The following is a 21330-nucleotide window of genomic DNA, read 5'->3' as shown; positions in this document are numbered from 1 at the left end:
GTCCAGGACCAAATTATTGTGTTAACATAAGATAAGATCTCTCTTTTTTGTCAGTGCTCATCCCACGTTGGCATTATGCACAACACAAACAACACAAACAACACAACACGGTAACTTAATAAATACAAAAAATGAAAAAATAAAAAGAATGAGTGCATGTGTAACACTCTATCCACGATCTCAGAGGAAGTCTCTGATCCAGCTGCAGGTGGTAGAAGGAAGTCCGATATCCAGCAGTTTTACTATTAGTCTGTCTGTGGATTATCAAATTAAAAGCAGCGCTAAAGTCAAGAAAGAGCAGCCTGGCGTAACGGCCCTGTTGTTCCAGGTGAGAGATGGTGGTGTGCTGAACTCCCTGTCATACCTGTCCTGAGTTGTTATTGCTGAAGTGGTCTTAAATCCTCCTCTTGTACGCTGCCTTCTCTGTTGCCTCTTTTCAACTCAGATCTGGCTGCACTGTACTGCATACCATCACCGGATCTGAAAGCGGCGTCACGTTGCTTCAGCAGGACCTGGACCTCTTTAGTCATCCAGGGTTTCTGGTTGGAGACGTTTGTCCACAGTGACACTGTTGGTACAGAAGTTAATATATGAGAGCACTGATGCTGTGTGCTCTTCGAGGTCCTGGTGTTCAAACACCGTCCAGTCCTGCAGCTGATGTGATGCACCTTCTGGCCAGGTTTTCTTTGTGGCTGGGGGGCTCTCCTCCTAACGTGTATGCAGGGATCAGCAGTATGGAACTGTGGTCTAACAAACCTCGATGTGGTAGATGTTGCTGTAGGCTTTATCCAGTGTGTTTTGCTGCAGCCAAGTCTCTGTGAGCAGTGTAATGCTGCTGTCCCATACACACCTGTTGATTCGTCTGTTTTGTTGGACAGGAAAATACTTGGAAGCAGTGGCTTAATTGTTTGTTTCATGTTTGGTTCATACTCTATATTTCATTGTTTTTCCCAGATGTCCAGGAGGCTGTGATGGAGCCAGTTGAACCTCAGTCGTTTGGTCATGTGTTTGTCAAAGAACAGATGACCACCCAGCAGACGAATGGAATTAGCCTCTCCAGGCCGAGAGACTTCATCTCTGCTTTGAGCAGAGAAAGAGACTCTGGTGTAGGCCGTACTCTGAGTGAAACTTCCCAGACCTCCACCACACCTCAAGAAAATCCAGCCCCTTTGTTAAGCAACCAATCATCCAGTCTGACCCAGGTGAACAGCTATGAGCACAGGTACACCTCACCTGGAGCATCCTCATCTTCTACAACAACCATTCAGCATCTCAGGACACAAGCTGGAGACTGGAGCTCCAGTTTGTGCTGCCCTGCCAGTAACAAGGACTCCTCCAGGGATGACCCCCTGAATGAGAACAGGGATGTGCATCCAGATGTGTGAGTACTTTACTAATTAAGTAAAAATGAAAGGACTATAACAATAAAGGATTGAGTACAAAAAATGAGTTGAGTTGATGATAAATTATGGTTAATCATATACATACATGAATAAACATTAGTCAGTACCATGGTAAATGACCAAATGTTTATAAATGATGGAAGGCAGAAGGAGTGAAGCTCAGATCCAACAGAAACCACAAGCGTGACATGAAATGGTCTTTCTAGCATTTTATAGGCTCACCATGGTGCACATTGAAATGAGTGAGATTAGCTAAATTTGGTTTGCAGTTCAGAGCAGCAGCAGCAGATTCATTCCCACTACTTTTCTCCTTGTGGTTGCCTGCAGGCCGGAGCAGCAGAGTGGTCGGCAGCATGCTTATTCAACCAGAGAGTCTGGAGAAATCATCACCCAACCCGCTCCCTCGGAGCCACGTCTGTGTGCTGAGCACTGCAGAAAAGTGACCAAAGATGGAGATAACCAAGACAAAGACAAGCAGGACGCAGCAGCTGAACCATGTATACAAGCTAGAGTAGAACACAGCTTCACAGATAACAAGGATACGCTGAGCAAAGACGTGAATGTTTACGCAGCGCCTGAATTCAGTGTTTGCACAGGAAATGCAAATGCAGACATGTCTTCAGGAAAGTGCAACAGCTCTGCAAGACCTCACCCAGGGCCGAGCAGAGAGCAGAGAGAAACAGAGGAGGGCAGCACTGTGCTGCGAAACCAGTGTCCGCAGAAGACATCAGCAGAGGAACTCTCCAGCGATGAGGGTTCAGCAGGGCGCTTTGGTGAATGGAGACCCTTAGGAGAGCTTCCTGCTCAGCCTTCCCAGAGTCTTCCCTTACTCACAGCCTCTGGCTCTTCACACGTAAGCTGCCACGCACTCACAGAAACCCCAGGGCGTCACAGTTTAAGAGAAAACGAACCACGTCCATCAAATCCCACTCAGCTGCAGTCTGAAGACCATCTCCCAACATTCACCAGCCAAAGGCCGCTCGACCTGCTGACGACGCTGGGCAGACGGGCTTCATCTGATCCCCCGAATGTCAATAGCATGCCTGAAGGTGACCACAGGTGTGTATGGACCTGATAACTGACAAGCAAAAGTGCAGAAAACCCAGAATCTGTGCAAGCTCACACTGCTCTGACAGCTCCCAAAGTTTGTGACTGGCAGTTAGTCAAGAGCTGAATTAAGGCCCAGTATGAGATAAGAAGGGTATTTCTGAAGTGTGAATCATGCACAGTTAAATAACTAAAAGCATGCAGCAGGAAATGAGCAAATTAACTGGACTTTAGACATTTCATGCGCAATTGGAAGAGTTTTTAGAAAGTAATAATAATAATCTGATGAAGGTGGCCAATAAGGGGAACCTGGTCTGTGTGTATGAACTCGAACCCCTAATAAACCTGCAGGCCCAGCCCGTGCTTTTCAGTTTAAAATATTTTGATCTGCTTCTTTTTTCTTCTTTTATATAAGAAATGAAATGTGGCTGTATTAACACGAAGGTGAAGTTCAAGCCAGGACACATGTTTTCATTAAAGCGTATGCCTCGAGGTTCTCTTGCTCTTGTAATCTTTGGCACTTTATTTCAAGCCAGACTAAATTTTATCTGGCTTCTGATCAGTAGAAGAATTTGCCTTCAGCCACATAATTTACCTTTGTTTGTCACATTACAACTTACTGTTACCACTAAAACGTTTTATACAGTACTTTGTACAGTTCTAAAGAACTTGAAAGTCGATGTTTAGTATGACCAGAGATGGGCAGTAACGTGTAATCCGATTACTTTTTTCAAGTAACGAGTAAAGTAAGGGATTACTATTGCAAAAACGGTAATTAGATTACCGTTACTTTCCTGTGTGCACACTGCGTTACTGCGTTACTAAAACTGTAATTTTTTTTGCGAGAATGTCTCACGACAGTGACGTAAGCGAGTGCGACGTTCGTGACAACAGCTGTGTGCAGATCAACAATGGATCACATATTGATTGTGGGAGAGAGTATGAGCGTGCAGCGTTTAAAGCGTGGAAGTACTGACCTTACTTTGAGTTTGATTCCATAAAAAGTGACAAAAACATTAGTTTTCTAAAAACATTAGCTGTGCGTGGGAAGAAAACTTATTTTTACAGCGAAAAAACCCCTAAACTTCCAAACAAGCTCCGAGTAGCTACGACGTAATGGGAAACTCACAGAGAAACTCGCGGATTCTTCCACTGACCGCGGCACACCTGCACCAGGGTAAACCTCCGCCTACCCTGCTCCTGCTTTACAGGTGAAAATAGAGCAACAGGACCGCTGAGTCTTTGACTTTATTTATTTTCTGCTGTTTCACTTGAATCTATTTGAAAGACTGAGTGTAAACACAAAAATATAGATATTTTATGTGCTGGAATGTGCAGAAAATAGGTTTAAATGTTAAACAAATTTCTTCCAGTCAGAGAATTTTTGCTTGATGCATAAAGTTAAAAGATTAAAACTAATGAAACAAGTTTCTAAAAGAGACTTTTACATTTGATTACATTCTGTATGATGGATTATGCAGAAAAAGTAGAATTGGGCTGAAAGATCTATCACTTTATCACCTCTTCAGGTTGTAAATCGTGTTTTTAAAAAGTAACTAAGTAATTAATTACTTTTGAAAATAAGTAATCAGTAAAGTAACAGGATTACTTTTTTGGAGAAGTAATCAATAATTAGTTACTGATTACTTTTTTCAAGTAACTTGACCAACACTGAGTATGACCACCTTAATTCTCCGTGTTTCTTAAGGAATCTTCAGGAATACTTCTCTGGGCTTCTTGAAGGACGTTCAAAGCTCCTCTTTGGATGTTTCTGCCTTTTTGCTGATCTCTGTCAGGATGATCTCTCACTGCTTCAGTGATTTTGAGGTCTGGGCTCTTCTTTTTCAAATTTCACATATGGATCCATCGCTCCATCAGACCTGATTTTCAGTCCAGTTCTTGTGTCGTTTTCATGCCTCAGCCTTTTCGCCACGTTTCTCTTCATTATCAACGGCCTTCTGGCAGACGTCCTTCCACTGAGACCGTTTCTGACGAAGTTTCGGTGAAGGATGAAGATTTTCTTCCTCTTTCTTATGGACATCGTTTCAGACAAACCTCTTCTTTTGTCCTTCACTTGTCCATTTTCCTCTGATTTTTAAGAACACGCTGCACGCCATGCTGAAATACTCTCAGCTAACAGCTGATCAGTTTGTACTGATCAATAGTATTTCATATCAAACTATCTTTATTGTTATTTTTGACATTTTTCATGGATTCATCTCAGGAAATGGGAACAAATGATGTGTTTCTGTGACTGGCTGCTGGCAACAAGGAGCCTAAAGATGCAATTAAAACTGCTTCTTTTCTAAGTTGTCTCTTATATGTAGAGACAACACTGGGTCATCGCTTTTTATGCTTGGTCAAAGTTCAGTGGCTTAACAAGGGGAAAAAAACATTTCTGTGAAACTGGTCAGATAGAAGGACTCAGCTGGGTTTCAGATTCGTCTGGCAGAAGTAAGATCGTACCAGTCAAAATAGGAGGGAAAAAATCTAGATTTTAAGGAAAGAAACTCCCTAAATTGTGGTCAGTCAGAATAGTTTAACTCTTAAACTGTAGCTAAAGCCGCAGTGAAAGGAGAACATTGACATTACAGAGTACTGATAAGAAAGTTAGCTGACGGGGATCCGTCCGGCCCAGGAGCCGCTGCCAGTCGCCTCTGAGGCCTTTCCCAAACCAGAGCTTCAATTCACGCTCACATCATCCGCTATTATTTACCAGAAACGCTGTCAAACCTAAATGAGGATGTGGTCCCAGCTAGTGAACGTTCCTTACATTGAGCTTAAAGTGCCATATTTGGCCCTTCTGCTGTAGTGTTAGCTGGGTTTTTATCATCACTTGGAAAGACGAGAGTCACAATGCCCCTGTCAGAGAAGCTTCTTTAAATATAACTGCAGTGATTTTTTTATTTAATTCGATAAACTAGATGTTTTTAAATCTGTGCTTCTCTGTAACTTACAGGGACCCAAAAGAGCCAGGATGCCCGACCAAACTTCCGATCTTCAAGATTCAGGAGGAGAGAACTACCCAGGCTATTACCACGCCTGACCAGGGCACCTCTGCACCCTCAGCCTTCCAACCCAGCCTGAGACACCGCTCTCCTTCTCCTCATAGAGCTCCTCCTACCTCCTCAGTACGAGCACCACCTTGCTCCTCACCATTCAGGCTTATTCCAGCATCTTCTCCCACTCCTGTATGCCCAAACAACATCTCCAAGGCTCTTTCCAGCTTATCTCCGACTCCCCCTTTAACCAGGAAAGCCCCGTCTACCCCCTCTCCTGCATCTTCCTCATCATCTGTAAGAGGCCCTCCTCCCTCCCCTACATCATCCTCTACCCTTCGCTCTCCCACATGCTCCTCCCCCATCACCTCTTCCTCCACATTTACCAAATCCTTAGCTGCCTCCTGCATCAGTCAGTCCATCAGTCAGAGTATGGCAAAAGACAACACTGCCCGCAACAGCGTGAATCAAAGTCCCTCCTTACCTTCCTCTCACTTACGACGGCGTTCCCCTTCTCCCAAACCTCCTTCCAGCACACCTGCTTGTGCTCAGTTAGGATGTTCCAAGGATGGGTACCACCATCCAAGATGCCCACCGTCCACTCTCCGGACCTCTTGCACTTCTCCATCCCTCATGCCATCTTCTCCTCCCTCTCTTTCCCAACGCTCTCCAAGTCCATCCCATTACCAGCCGGCCTACGCTTCATCCTCTTCACCACGTCCCTCATTCCTTCACAGCAAAACTGGTTCTTCACAGAACTCAAACAACAACAACAATCACAGCACAGCAATCAGTCAAGTGAGCTGCAGCTTTAACAGTGCTCTCAGTAACGGAGGTTGGTTGGTAAGTCCACAGAAGGAGACATTCTCTAATGGGAGCAGTAAAGCCGCGGTAAAGCAACAATCCCAAGATTCTCTCTGGTCAGGATCACACAACCGTGTAGCCCGGCCTTTCTCCGCATCCGAACCCAACTCACGAGTTCAGTCCCCATCTCCCTCTCCAGCTTCATTCATTCACCTCTGCTCTCCACCTCCACAGCACAATTTCTCCTCCCCCATGGCAAATAAACCGCCCCATCCCCGGAGCTCAAGGGTAGGAAGTGCAAGTTCCCATAACCCATTAGGTCTAACTTTGGAGCTACCCATCACCTCTTCCATGACTTCTTCTTCATGTCCGAGCCCGCGGATCCTCTCCCCACCTCCTATCGGTGTGTCAGTGAATGTTTGGGCAAACAATGTTGCGACACCTCAGCCTAGAAACGCTAGATATGTTTCCTCCTCTGCCTCTCCTTCTCTTTCATCAACATTGGCATCTTTCCCAACTTCTTCTTCGTCCTCCTTTGTCCCACAGAGTGGTTTCAAAGGATCTTTCCCTTCTGGACCCTGCCCTACCACCTCCCTAAGCCTCCGCAGGTCTTTCTCCTCCAGCCTGGCCGACAGACCTTCCAGCCCAGCCCGGCTCAACGCTGCTGCCCAGCGACGTTCCTGGGCAGACAGCAGCCGAAGGTCCCTAGGTTTCAGTGGAAATGCCCATCCTTCTTTTGACCAACACGAGTCCTGTCCGGTCAGTCCAAGGAGTGGATGGTCCTCTTACAGCAGCTCACCCGCATGCCTCAGCCCTGAAAATGGGCTTCAGTCCCCACCCTCATCCAGCAAGTTTTCCCCAGGGAACGGCACCGGGGGTGGGCAGCATTTTACCAGCGTGCCCTGGCCAGATGTGCGAGAGCTTTCAAACAAATACAATGGAACGGATATCCCGGATACAGGCGATACTTGCACCATCAGTGCTTCGTCTCCTACCCCTGTGTCCTCCACCGCTTCATCAGACAGGCAGATAGACTGGGAAGATCCCGAGTTACAGGAGGGAAACTGTCGGAGCCAGCTGATCTGCGCCTACCTTAGCCGACCCTCCAGTGAGCAAAACCTCACCTCCTCAAGTCTGACTCTGTCCACCTCAGGAATGATCTCTCCTCCACCTGCCCCCTACCAACACCACCAATTCCACATCAAACCACCGCCTCAGGTTCAAATCTATACCACAGCACCTCCTGTGTCCCCAGTCTCTTCTCCCCTGCCCTCAAGAGCATCACCACTACCCAAACAGGGCAACCACAAGGCCAGTTATGCCACCACAGTCAACCTACAAATTGCTGGAAGTGGCAGAATAACCTCCTTCAGCACGGCCCAAGTTAGCCTAACCCAAACCCTGCAGGGTGGAGCAGGAGCTGGAGTAGCAGCACAGGGGCAGATGGTGAGGAGAGTAAGCATCAACGGACTCTCACAGCTTCCTTCAGCTCTTCCTCAGAACTGTAACAGGATATAAAGCAGTGAGACTAGTCTTTCATTCATGGAGCCAGAAGGGAAAATATGTGCAAAGAACACAGCGGACGTGGTTTTGTTTCTCACGAATGGTCCCGCCCTCACCTCGCCGTGTAAGATAGATGTTTTATATGTGCAGTCTTCACATGTCGCAACAAACAAAACAAGTTTTTCACTGTCTGTTATAAAAGATGGACGTAGCCACAGTGACGTCACAGGTTGGTTACGAAACAGGAAGTGGTGAGCGAGGGGTGGGCCTGAAACAGCCCTCAGTCAAAACGTTAACCCACCACGAAGCACTGTCATCTTTATCCTCCTTTCCTGACTCTGATGGGACCAAAATTTCCACAACTCATAACTGAAGGTTCATCAGGAAATTGAGCCCATTGTTTATACGGGCCTCACGTTTTTATCTGACTCTGAATGCATGCTGACGGAAGTGTTTGCAGAAAGGTCAGAATATGGCGCAGAAGAAAGGACTTTGTAAGTAACACTGTTCCTATGTGATCCCCCCGTCCACAGCTGGATGTGATGGATTATGACCAGCTAAAGGTTGGAAGATTGCTTTGATCAGTCCTGGACTACCTGTGGATGCATTTCAGACTTTTTTTTGGAAAAGACTTTCAAACTTTTAGCATTTATTGAGCTGGAGTACATCCCAACCCTGCAAACAGATGTTTTGAAGGTCCAACTATGCTGTATCCAATCATGTGTATTACTTTTGTGATCTTTTCTCTTTTTTTTAAATATATATATATATATATAGAGTGTTGGACAAACATCCATATGCGGCTGTCTGAGGCCAGTGTTAAAAGTTGTTAACTGTGGTTAATGATCCATCTCTTTTTTTAATCCTTTTTCCTTCTTTTTTATCTTATTGTTTATTTATGAAGTTAGTCTTATTTTCTTTGGCACTTAATATCCTTAAAGTAATTTTGGTATTTTTGCACAGTGTCTTGTCATTGAGTGTGTGTATGCGTGTGTACGTTTGACATGACGTGTCTGGTAAAGTTTTACTTTTAACTTCAGACCAAGCTGATATCTGTGTTTTTGCTGAACTTGGTACTCACTCTGCTGATACCAGCGCCGTCCAGAAACCTCCTCCAGAAAACTCGTGAACTCCAGAGGTTGCCAAGATGGATTCTGGAGCATTAGCAGACTTGGGTCACTCCTCAGTTTGGACACATATTTTCACTGAGATTTTTTTTTCACTACACTTTTATTTATATAATCCCAAGACACGACAACAGTTGCTTCAAACTGCTTCATATTGTAGGGTAAAAACCTTACAGTATTATAAAGAAAGCCTAACAATCAGACAACCCCATATGAGTAGCAGTGGGATGTCCTAAAAACTCGCTGAAAAGCCTTCAGTTAATCCAAAACTCACAGGGACTAGAAAGAGAGAGCAGATTTCTCCTGTTTTGGCTTCCTGTTAAGTCCAGAATTCAAAATCCTGCTCCTCACATACAAGGTCTTAAATAATCAGGCCCCATCTTATCTTAATGACCTTGTAGTACCATATCACCCTATTAGAGCACTTCGCTCTCGCTCTGCAGGCCTACTTGTTGTTCCTAGAGTATTTAAAAGTAGAATGGGAGGCAGAGCCTTCAGTTTTCAGGCCCCTCTTCTGTGGAACCAGCTTCCAGTTTGGATTCAGGAGACAGACACTATCTCTACTTTCAAGATTAGGCTTAAAACTTTCCTTTTTGCTAAAGCATATAGTTAGGGCTGGACCAGGTGACCCTGAATCCTCCCTTAGTGATGCTGCAATAGACGTAGGCTGCCGGGGATTCCCATGATGCATTGAGTTTTTCCTTTCCAGTCACCTTTCTCACTCACTATGTGTTAACAGACCTCTCTGCATTGAATCACACTTTTTCTCTGTTTGTATTATTGTAGGGTCTACCTTACAATATAAAGCGGCCAAGACAGAGGCCACTGTTGCTATGATTTGGTGTCATATGACTAAAATTGAATCTTTTAACAGGAAGAAACATCCAGCAAAACCAGGCTCAGGGAGGCACGGCCAGCAGCCTACATCCGCATATCTAAGGGAGAATTTAAATTTTCCTCCTGTTAAAGCAAAACACACTGTTCGAGTTTTGCAGCTTAGTCAATACTTCAAAGAACAGGCAGGAAAGAAATATGATTGTTATCTCAAAATCGTCCATAGCAACAGTGTGAAAGACTTTAAGGCCACTGAACGACCCACAAGCATCTCGTGTTGTTAGGTAAAATGTGTATTGCTGGAATCATTCACACTGATTTCTGCATCAAAAGCCTCTTTGTGAGAGCTCGACTGTTGCTAGCAGATCTCCTACAGATTGCGTGGAAGACACCGACTCATCTGCAGAAACTCGCCGAGCTGGAGTTAAACTTTAAAACGTGCCTTACCTCTAAAACCAACACTTTTCTAATGGCAGATGTTCTCCACTTCCAGTTTGTGTGTCACACACAGTTTCATTACCAGTTGGCAAATGTTTGCAGACAGGTTGGCATCCTCCTTTTCACCTACTTGCAACTGACGCAACTTGCAATAGCAAAAGGGGGTTTTGGTGTGGCTCAATTTCACGATACCAGCTGTTAGCAACCGCCCACAGCCACCTGCCAGCTGGTCAGAGAACACAAAGCCTTAGCTGATGTACTTCCCTGGTGATGCTTGGAGTTGAAGGCTTTTTCTTTTACAGTTACATTATTGTATCTTGAAAGATTGGTTATTAAAATAATCAAAAATATGAAACTAATGCATGTTTAAAAACATAATAAAACGCTGAATGAGTTGTGAGGTTTCTGCAGGGCACTGGTGACAGTCTGCAGGGACCAGAATCTTACTGGTAACAGGTAAAAAAGGGAACTTCAACTAAATCTTCTTCCAGTAAACCTGAGACAGTTTGAGAAATACAGGAAATAAAAGTGTGAGTTTTAAAGCCCGACCTCCTGCTTTACTGTGTTTGCTGCCTCTGGCGTCTGTGACATCTTTACCTGCCTTACCTGTGAGTCCCCATCTTGCCACACACCAGGTTACATGCCAACACCATCAGCGCCGTCACATTTTCTGATATTAAGCTTGGATTACAGGAGCCAGTTAAACCTGATGCAGTCCTGAGCCTGCTTGTAAAAGCAGATTGCCAAAGAGCTGCTGCTGACTGAACTCCTGTGATATGCACACTACTCCTTTAAGTATTTGATCTCTGATAAGTGCCATGCAGTTTCAGTTTTGCTTCTATTCGACTTTAACCTTTAGTTTCCGCATGCCTTCTCACGCATTCTTTGTTGATCTGCAGTTCATCATTAGCCGTCCTCACAACCGGACTGTTGGTAAGAACTCGTTTTATTTCTAAGATTTAATGAGAAATCCAGCTGGTTTTAACTTCTGTGTACATGTTAAAGAATTAATGCTGATGGCAGATATAACTAAATATAAGATGAAGCATTTTCACAGTAGGGTCATGATGGCAGTTAGGAGTATATGTACGGTTGGAGGAGGTTAAATCATAGAGTGAAGTATAGGAAACATTGGAAGGCTGAGGGAACGTGACTATCTGAACCTGAACCCTCCACAGTACATCCAGAACTTCTGTCTTCAGTCAGTATTTACAGTGGCAGCATTTCAAAATCATATTTATGAAAAAGGAAGAAGTTAGCATTTCTCTGTCTAAACATACAGTTAGGCTCATATATGTTTATATTTGGACTGACACAAGTTTGGGTTTTTACCCGTTTGTTGAAACATATTCCAATTATAGTTAGAAAACGGGCATGGACGTGATGTGCAGACTCTCAGCTTTCATTTGAGGGTTTCCAAATTCAAACTGGATGAAGGCGTTAAGAGTTGCAGCTCCTTAACATGTGCCACCCTCTTTTTAAACAGACCAAAAGTAACTGGACAATGACTCAAAGGCTGCTTCATGTTCAGGTGTGGGCAGATCCTTTGTTGTGTCTTTATTAATTCAGCAGATAAAAGCCTGGAGCTGATTTGTGTTGTGGTGCTTGAATTTGGATGATTTTGCTGTGAACAGACAACATGAGGTCAAAGGAGCTCTCCATGTAGGTGAAACAAGAAATCCTTAAACTGTGAAAACAGGAAAAAACATTTGAGAAATGCTATAATATTAGGAAGGGTGATATCTACAGCTTTGTACATCCTGAGAAAGAACAAATGCACTGGAGAACTCAGCAACGCAAAAAGACCAGGACGTCCACACAAGACACCAGTGGGGTATGATGGCAGAATCGTTTCCATGGTGAACAGAAACCCCATCACAGCACCCAACCAAGTGAACAATGCTGTATCGATATCCACGCCACTTCACGAATCCAAAGGCTGGACTGGACGTTGCTAATAAACATTTTAAAAAGCCGGCACAGACCTGGAAAAACATTCTTTGGACAGATGAGACCAAAATCAAGCTCTACCAGAATGATGGCGAGAATAAGAATGGAGCAGGCGCAGAACAACTCAGGACCCAAAGCACACACATCATCTGTAAGACACGGCGGAGGCAGTGTGATGGCGGCCTGTGGCGTTGGGACACTAGTGTTTACTGATGAGGTGAGCCGAGTGAACTCGAGGTGTTCAGAGACGAGCGTGAGCAGACGAACGATCACGGAAACAAAGAAGGAGAACAAGAACTAAACCTTCACCAGAGAAACGACAGCAGGAGCACAGACACTACAAACAAAAAACACTGGGTCAACGTCCCAGGACCGTGACAGCCAGAGCACACGCTACATATAGCGGGACCTTGTCCATGTGCTATATGTGCTCCACGGCATTGCTGTGTTTCCTGGAACATGTCCTTCATTACTCATCAGCTTCTAAGCGGCATTTTGAAGCCTTCAGGGACTCATTTAGCTGAGGCGAAGCGTAACAGACCGCAGCCGGCAGAGCTGCCTGTATCACCATCCATCTGGCAGTCAGAGGCCACACCCCTACTAATATAAACTTACACAGGTGAGTTGTAACTGTACAGGTGTTATGAGGGGGGGGTATGAGATACTGGTGGAAGAGCGAGGAACATCTGTCTGGTCTCAGGCTGATTTTGCAGATGTTCCCTCAGCCGACACCGTCCCTTGGCCCCTAAGAACAAAACCGAAACCAGTGATTCACAAATGTGTCAGTTTAAAACATGAAGCCTTTAAATGACAAACAGCAAACATCTGCAAAAAGCAGCACTAGACTTCTGGGAGAGACGTGGAACGTTGTGCCATTCCAGCTGCTTTACACGCAGATCCTCCGCATCCAAGAAATTGGAGCTCTTGTTCCAGGCTGTTCCACGGCACGTTGTTAGGTATCGTCATTTATGTTGAAGGAGACACAACTTTCACCATAAATTATGTTGCTTTTACTTCCCAGAGCCTTTCCTCCCATTACTGACCTGAGAAATTCCTCACCGAGACATGTGCCAGGGCTTAGTCGAGGAAACTGTGTGCTTTAAGTTGACTCTTGTTAGCAGATATGGGTTTGAGAGTCTGCACAAGCTCACAGAAGCTTTCATCGCCCGTCTCTGAGAGATCATTGTTGTTTTTATCATTAGCGTAGTTGCGGAAACTGCTCCCATTACTGTTAAGTCCAACAGAGCATTCGTTTGTGTGCTTTATATAGTTTTTTGGCAGCAGTGCTGTACTGCCTCCTCGATGTGCATACCAGCTCTGATCCAAATCAAACAAAAGTAAAACTGTTGCTCACTGATATCAGGGGGTCGGAGCTCTTAATCACACACAGATTAAGTTCACAGTATCGCACGTTTGAACCTTTTCCTTCACGCTGTGAGAAGGCTGCTGATCTTCTGCTGATATTACCACGTGTGCTGCCTGCAGCAGAGTTTGGAAATATTTGATAAATTTCACAATGCCTTTACATGTATTTACCTCATTAACTTTCAGCACTGTGCTGCTTTGATTTGAAGTCAGTGTTGAAGTTGTCATAACACTGATAATCTCACTTCTAGCTCGTGATGTAAGCATGTCTTGGTCCAAAGTACGACCAACCGCTCAAGTCCCAGTACCAAACTCTGACGCCCTCACAAGTCCTGCCATGACTTTCACTGCGTTCGCTCCATTGTTGTTTCCATATAACATGTTCTTTGGCACTGGTTCCATCTCTTTACTTTCAGTGAAAATGTTTTATCTCAGGTAATTGCGGCCCTCGCAGGTTTTGATGATTAGTCAGTCAGACTGTTGGCAAACACAGAGAAGCTCCAGGATGTGTGTTGAGTAGATTTTGTTCCCTGCAGGGTTTAGATGAAGAAACACTGCACTCGGGATTGCTGGGAGCAAAGGAAAGAGCTGGAGAAAAGAGGTGGGATCTTGAAAGTAAAATGCAAATAATCCAGAGGAGGAGGAAGAGTGGGAGGAGTGAGAAAGTGAAAACTGGAGGGTGAGAAGGGACAGAAGAGAGGGAGTCCATGCTCTCCAACCATGTGTAGACCAGCAGCTCGGGATAACGCACCTTTTCCCCCCGAAGTGAACCATCACCTGCCAAAACTCCACACTTGTCCTTCTGGATGTTCATTCCTCTTTTAATTTATTTCTCTTTTCCTTGGATAGCCGGAGCCTTCCCCAGCAGCGGGACATACGACTGGAAGAGTGAAGGTTGGAAGTTTGACCAAAAATTCCTGAAAACTAGTCAAAGAAAGGATTTTCTTCATTCTACAACTGCTGTTGCTGGAGTCCAGCAGAGGACAGACGCTGAAGACACTTTAAGCCATCTGCGTCCTGTCGGAGGGTCGGGGAGTGGAAGCCTCCGGAGGGGCCTGCTTTCTCCCAGCTGTGATAGATTTGTTGAGGATGTTGCAGTGAGTTGTGGGGCAGCAGACAGCAGAGGATAATGTGACACAGATGATGGTTTTGCCGCCTGTGCCATGCAGAGGGAGAGGCCAGCTCTCGTGAGTGTGTTTGTGTTTCTGTGTTCTGTCAACATCATCGCCATCACCCAAAGACCATGCAGCAGGGACCTCTACGTGCAGGTCGAGAGCCTGAAGGAGAAAGTCTCCAACATCTCCAAAAAGGTATGACTGCAAGCCTTTATGGCTCACTTAGAAACACACGCACTTCATCACGCAACGTGAACGCTTTTTAATGCTCGAAGGTCAAAAGCAGCTTTAGGCTTTCAGATTCATACCTCACCCTGCTCAGCTTTACAATCCATACTGCTGCACTTCACAGAACTCAGGTGTGTGAACTGTGAACTGCAACAGTATCTTTGGTGCCTTATCTTGAAGATATGTAAGCATGCGTTTATTGTTGAGGAGGATGAGTCATGTAAAATAAGTACAGCACACACCTAACGCACACCCAAGCTGCAGAGTGACTTCTGCGTAGAAAGAACAAGTTTGTCACACAGAGGACGAGCTGAGGGGAGGAAGGGTTGTTTTCACACTGAGAGTCGTGCAAAGCTGCTTCGGCAGAATGAGCATCGTCTCTGAGTCCCAGACATGCAGATCGTTTTCAGTTGTGACTCATGCAAAATTAATCCACAGGAGTTTTTTCCCCTGGAAAAAAACCCCTCTCTTTCACATGACACTAGCAGATGTCAGTGTCCCGGGAAAAACGAGTCCGCTCTAAAAGTATTTGCGCTGCGAGCTGGTTGGATGTGGTTGTAGCTCCGTAGTGTTGTTTGCTACTTAGCACTAAGCATGCAGCCAGTGTTGCCAACTCCTCAATAAGGAAAATCGCTATTGGTTGTCCTAAAAGTCGCTAAGTTGGCAACACTGCATGCAGCTGAAAGCTGAGCCTGCAAGCGCACTTGAAGAGCTCTTGGCTTCGGGGGCTTCTGGTCTCAGAGGGTCTCATCGTGCACTCAGTCTGCAGCACACAGTGAGCTCGTGTACCTGGAAAATGTTCCGCTTCTCGGTGGTTACGCACACGTGCAGCTAACTTTCTCTTTCCCTTCAGTTGTCGCTGAACTGCAGCCTGTACACGCCCACCATGGAAGACTACGAGGTATGTGCCTGCACAAAGCACTGACTCATGTTTCAGCCCGCAGCTAAAAATGCCAGACTAATAACTACAACACACAGAGGCAAAGATCCTCCGCTGACGAATCGCTTCAGCTTGTGCACATTCAGGTTAAAGGTCAAGCACTGACTGTGGTCTTTGTGCTCCGCGTTCAGTGATCTTAATGTTCTGCTGGAGCCGCTGTTTAAACATTTCATGTGTAACAATGCAACAGATGGATGTAGTGAGTGAGAGTGAACGCAGCTTCAGGACGCAGACAAGCACAGCTGTGACGCCGGGGTCAGGGGTCAAGTTACAGAATAGCTTCATTAACAGGGACATGGATTTGCTGTGTCGGGAGCACTGCAGGGTTCCTTCAAGACTCTGGCATAAATATCAGTGTCCAGTCCAGCAGGGTGAGGAGAAAGTTTTCTACACGAGGCAGAGCAAATGTCATGTCTGCAGCAGCTCTGCTGCAACAGCTTCCTTTGGCCTCCACGTGCACGCAGTCACCCTCAGCGCTGTGCACCGCGGCTTGTGGACGTTTTTATCCTCGTATCATTAAAAAAGGAAATAAAAGTTAAAATATAATATTGATGTCATTTTTACGACCGTGACAAAATTACATTTTCATTTTTAAAGCTTTTTCAACATAAAATGGACACGTTTGGTTTCTTCGAGCTTGTCGCCCAACTCGTTTTGGGAATTCTCCAGATGATGAAAGCTGCAGAGACCCACAGGGTCACACTCAGAGCAACATGGGGTTCGTATCTTGCCCGAGGATATTTGGCATGCAGGCTGGATGGGATCGAACCACCGACCTTCTCGTTAGCGGCTGGTCTGCTCTGCCACCTGAGCTCCAGCCGCCCCTGACAGTTAAATGAGCTCAGTGTGCGTTCAGTATAGCTCGGGCTACGGGCTGCTGTTTATCCCTAATATGGTCATCTCGTGCACAGAAGCTCCACCCACTTGATGTTTAAACCCTCTTTTTGTCAGGAGCAGCCAATCAGAGGACAGTGGTCTTTAAGAGGGAGGAGCTAAAACAGCATGTTTTAGACAGAGAATGAACTGAGGGGGTTCACCGCGGCCACGTGTCCGATAAAGAAGGATTATTTTGAACCGCCAATCATGCAAAGCTGCTTTCTGAAGCTGTGCATGACTGACTGCTGTGATTTTTTCCTTCATGGCATCATTCCTTTGCTCTCTCTCCTTTCTCTCCCTCCAGCAGATTTGTCCCAGGACCACGATGCAATGCTTTGCTTCTGAAATTATTGTCCTCACGCATGAGTGGGAGCTCGAGCCCAAGTGGAAGAAATTGAATAGATTGCTGAGTAGACTGGCGTCCAGGATAAACCAGGTATGAGAAACAGCTAAAAGAGGAATTCACATTGCTTCTAATGTAAGAGTTCTTTTAAACTGTGCTTTCAAAACGGAGGCCCTGATCATCCTGCAGTGAGAGTTTGGTTAGCATTGCTGGCTTTGAAGGAAATTTCATGGAAAGACTTGAGATGTAGGGTGTTGGCTTTGGTGGTCTGATGGCTTCATCGAACAATGACCTCCAGCTCCGATTGTGGAAGTTTGCATTACGTATGAGCACGTCCAAGTCTGAGACCGTAGTTCTTAGCTGGACAAGAGTGAAGTGCCAACTCCAGGTCAGAGCCACGTTTAAGTACCTCTGGGGTCATTTAGGAGGGAGAGAGAGAGCCAGTACTCCTTTCTATCTGAGCTGTGTGTCAGTGGCCTATGATAAGGAGGCTGTGGTGGAATCCCATAGTGCAACAAAGAGGGGCGCGACAAAGTTGTGGTCTGGAAAGACTAAAAACAATCAACATCTGCTGCACTGGGGAATCCATGACCCCAACACGACAGGCCCAGAGGAGAGCCAGGATACCCCAGAGTGATGAGCTCTCACAGTTGGCTTGGAAATACCTCAGGGTCGCCCCGGAAGATGTAGGAGGTGGCTGAGGAGAGGCATGTGGCAGAGAATGGATGGACGGGTGAGGAGTTAAAAATATCTAATTAATGAGATGACTGTTATAAGATCAGGAGCTGCTCAGGTTGTGGCCATACAGAGTTGTTTCCTGTGTAAAGCACAGTAACCACTGAAGGAAGGACTGATGAAGTAATACTGGGGCGACCGTGGCTCAGGGGGTTGGGAAGCGTATCTGTAACCGGAAGGTTGCCGGTTCGATCCCCGGGCTCTCTGTCCTGGTCGTTGTGTCCTTGGGCAAGACACTTTACCTACCGCCTACTGGTGTTGGCCAGAGGGGCCGATGGTGCACGGCAGCCTCGCTTCTGTCAGTCTGCCCCAGGGCAGCTGTGGCTACAACCATAGCTGCCTCCACCAGTGTGTGAATGTGAGAGTGAATGAATAGTGGCATTGTAAAGCGCTATATAAATCCATTATTATTACTGTGGTCGTTTATTACAGTTTTTTACAGACGCTAGGACAGATTTCACAACTTAGGTCACTTTTGCAAAACACTTCACACAACCCTCCTAACTGACCGTCAGCTTGGCAAAGTAGTTCATTTCACCTTCAAAATGCACTACAACTACCAAAACACTTCATCCAGGTCTCAAATAAACTCATTCTTCCAGAACACTAGCAAAGGTTGACAGCCGACAAACACACTGTGTCACCCACAACACCATGACCTAAAAAACACTAACAACATGTAGCATGACACAGTGTTTCCTTGTGTAGAACAAGGACACATCTCTGTTTATAATTTCAATATATGTTACTGGAATGAATCAGACATCATGCAGAATTCGTTAATATTTGTTTATGTATTTTTATTTTTTTGCACTAAGTAATCCCAAAATACAAGAATTTGTATACACACCATCCACTGATACACATACAATAGTAATGCTAATCTACTCGGTCTTCTCCATTTGGCCACAGGTTCCCATCCACATCACATCTTATGTCATCTAGGGCAACACACCTAGGAAAGAATCTTCTGGCTGCCAGAATTGAAGGAGTTGAAAAACTGAAGGAGTAACACCTGTGTAGATGTTCATCTACAATGAGGATCAGCTGTGGCTGGTTAAACTGCATTTTTAGATTTAAAATATGTTTCAATAAAATATTGCTGTTGCATTTTGCTGTCTTTTTAAGTTTTGCGTTGTGTTATTGTTTTGGCCATAAGTTTAACAGTTTTGAAACAGTATGTAAGCACATGCAAGATGTCCTGTACGTACAAAGATTTTTGGCAGTTGTTGTGTCTGAGTGAGAAGATAATTCATGAAATTTGAGAGATGTAGTCACTGAATGCATTTTGTGCCAAAACAATGATAACTGGTCCTCAGTTTAGCCCACATAGACTTCTGTTGTGCTCACTGTGTGAGGAGTTTTGCAAAAGTGACCTAAGTATTGAGAAATGTGTCCTAGCGTCTGTAAAAAACTGTAAGTAGACCAACTATGATTAAAGCCATTTGTTAAAATGAGCTCCTATTTGGAAACAGAAAACTTTATGAAGCTCAGCGGAACAGATGAGATATTTTCTTTGCGTGTGCTTTTGACCTTCTCACGTCACTCATGAATGTCACGGCGAGCTCAGAGCTTGTCTGGACTTTAGGAGGGTGTAGCTGCTGTGACCGGGTTTCCTGCACGTGTGATTCTGTGAGAGCAAAACTGAGAATCACAAACCTGGAACATATTCCCACAGATGACCTTCTGCCCCTGCTTTCAAAGAAAGATTGGGAACAGCGTGGATCAGCTGCTGCTCTTTCCCAAAAAAAGGACCTGACGAGAACCCGGACATAGAACCCACACATAGAACCCACACACAGAACCCACACACAGAACTCACACACAGAACTCACACATAGAACCCACACATAGAACCCACACACAGAACTCACACATAGAACCCACACACAGAACTCACACACAGAACTCACACATAGAACTCACACATAGAACTCACACATAGAACTCACACATAGAACCCACACATAGAACTCACACATACTTCCTCCTCCTACAGAGGAGGAAGTTTCTGGTGAAAACCTTGAATGCTCCAACTGCCCTTCAAGTCTTGGTTGTGTTCCCATCTTCTTGCAGACAATAACACGTATTTCTGTTTCTTCTCCGCAGACAGCGTCAAAGTGTCGTCGCTGTGAGGTCATGAAGGAGGAAAATGCAACGACCTTTCTTGAAAATCTTCTGTGGACTGTTGAGAAATCTAACAGTGACTACTGTTAGGACTTTCAGAAGAGACTACATGGCATGACTTTCTTTTCGTTAACTTTCTATTAAACCACCTGCACACAAATAAAGTGCAGAATGCATGACGCAGCTCGGTGGTATTTGAGGTGCAGCTAGAGGCTAACGCAGAGTTCTGGGTGGAAAAAGCTTGCTTGTAGTCTCATATCAGCTAACATAAACGTCTCACTGATGACGTCATAAAGAAGACTGCAGTCAGATGCTGAGAGCACACTGGTCACTTTAATGTGCTTTAAATATCTGTGTATTTGTATCTGCTAATAATGAGTATTATTATATTAATGAGGCTTCTACCAAGCAGTTGGACAGTGGGTGAAAAGGGGGTGTTGGGTCAGTGTGTTTATTGGCCTTGGTAAACTGATGGAAGAACAGCAAGGATGGCAGGAAACAGACCTGCCTACATATTTCACAACCACAGACACCATCACAGAAATGTGCGACGGTTTCTGAGGACGTGGGACTTCCTGAGGATCGGTCGAAAGCCACTGCCACATTATTCATGCATCAGACATTATAAGGCAATGGACAGCTGCAAGGACAGCACTGCTTACGCCTACTGTGGCCAAAATATGCTCGTATACAGCTCTGATGTAAACCTCAGAAACATATAAAGCTTTTTCCACTTGTCTAATAAGCTCATTCTCTCCCTGCTTTGATCTGATGCTCCTGTATTTAGTTCAGTACAATAAACTTCATTTTGAATGTAAGCTGATACACGCTGTTCACTCTTATTTCTTGCACCTTCAGAATAAAATGACCCTCTTCTGTCTTTTTGTACAGCTTGGTTAGATAAACGTTCATGTAAAGTTAGATGGTAAAAATGAATTATTTCCAGGTAAGTGAGCTTCAAATGAGAAAGTCCCAGCGTCATATTTTTAGAGCTTGGAGTGTTCTAGTGTAGCTTGGCATCATATCTACGAGGCCCCTCAGTTCATCCTCAATCAGCATTGACTCTAACAGCCCACTTTCTCCTAATTGGAGAACTTTTGGGAGCCTGCTGTGAGCTAGTCTAGAAGAACCGTTCACTTCCCATTAATGGTAAATGGCCTGTATTTATACAGCGCTTTACTAGGACCCCAAAGTGCTTCACACATCCAGTCATTCACACATTCACACAGTGGTGATGGCAGCTGCGTTGTAGCCACAGCTGCCCTGGGGCGCACTGCCAGATGTCAGTATAATCCCATTGTACATTAACTGGATCGACTCCACTATTTGGGAGTTTAGGCACTTTAGTATGAACAGCTGGAAACCATCTTGTTTTTATCTTCAGAGTCTTATTTAAAGCAGATCCTAACAAACTAAATGTTTGAGAGAAGATACGGCCTGTTTTCAAGTCTGTTTTCGTGGACACCTTCTACTCGTGTTCAGGTTCCGGTGGGTGA

The 21330-nt window shown here is 45.1% G+C and overlaps 2 protein-coding genes across 11 annotated transcripts in view; both read left to right on the top strand.

Moving 5' to 3' along the window:
• plekhg2 (pleckstrin homology domain containing, family G (with RhoGef domain) member 2) overlaps positions 1-8801 on the top strand; it is a 76344-nt gene extending 67543 nt beyond the window's left edge. For all 6 annotated transcript variants that reach the window (XM_040039605.1, XM_040039604.1, XM_040039603.1 and 3 more), the window contains 3 exons: positions 955-1381; positions 1731-2462; positions 5410-8801. In XM_040039605.1, the coding sequence (XP_039895539.1) occupies positions 955-1381; positions 1731-2462; positions 5410-7771 (3521 nt within the window). In that variant the 3' untranslated portion in view covers positions 7772-8801. The remainder of the gene's footprint in view (positions 1-954; positions 1382-1730; positions 2463-5409) is intronic.
• An 800-nt stretch (positions 8802-9601) lies between these two features.
• On the top strand, positions 9602-20659 carry il15l (interleukin 15, like). 5 transcript variants are annotated; one of them, XM_040039755.1, is made up of 5 exons: positions 9602-11088; positions 14320-14780; positions 15667-15714; positions 16934-17065; positions 19817-20659. In XM_040039755.1, exons 2-5 carry the CDS (start codon positions 14634-14636, stop codon positions 19922-19924), a joined length of 435 nt encoding a protein of 144 aa, XP_039895689.1. In that variant the 5' UTR covers positions 9602-11088; positions 14320-14633; the 3' UTR covers positions 19925-20659. The 5 variants fall into 5 exon arrangements, with proteins under 5 accessions (XP_039895689.1, XP_039895694.1, XP_039895691.1 ...); XM_040039757.1 differs by lacking the exon at positions 9602-11088 and having other exon boundaries at positions 11111-14780; positions 16937-17065; XM_040039758.1 differs by lacking the exons at positions 9602-11088; positions 14320-14780 and adding an exon at positions 15468-15588.
• Positions 20660-21330: the final 671 nt, after the last annotated feature.

Source organism: Simochromis diagramma, unplaced genomic scaffold, assembly GCF_900408965.1.
Source record: "Simochromis diagramma unplaced genomic scaffold, fSimDia1.1 OVJJ01000031.1, whole genome shotgun sequence".
In the NCBI taxonomy this organism is placed as follows: Eukaryota; Metazoa; Chordata; class Actinopteri; order Cichliformes; family Cichlidae; genus Simochromis; species Simochromis diagramma.
This window is presented reverse-complemented; position numbering and strand designations above follow the sequence as displayed.

Excerpts from the sequence above, each read along its gene's own strand:
- il15l (XM_040039755.1), top strand. The coding sequence starts at position 14,634 with ATGCAGAGGGAGAGGCCAGCTCTCGTGAGTGTGTTTGTGTTTCTGTGT. Across the intron at positions 15,715-16,933 it reads CCACCATGGAAGACTACGAG|CAGATTTGTCCCAGGACCAC; the intron begins GTATGTGCCTGC and ends CTCTCCCTCCAG. Across the intron at positions 17,066-19,816 it reads TGGCGTCCAGGATAAACCAG|ACAGCGTCAAAGTGTCGTCG; the intron begins GTATGAGAAACA and ends TCTTCTCCGCAG.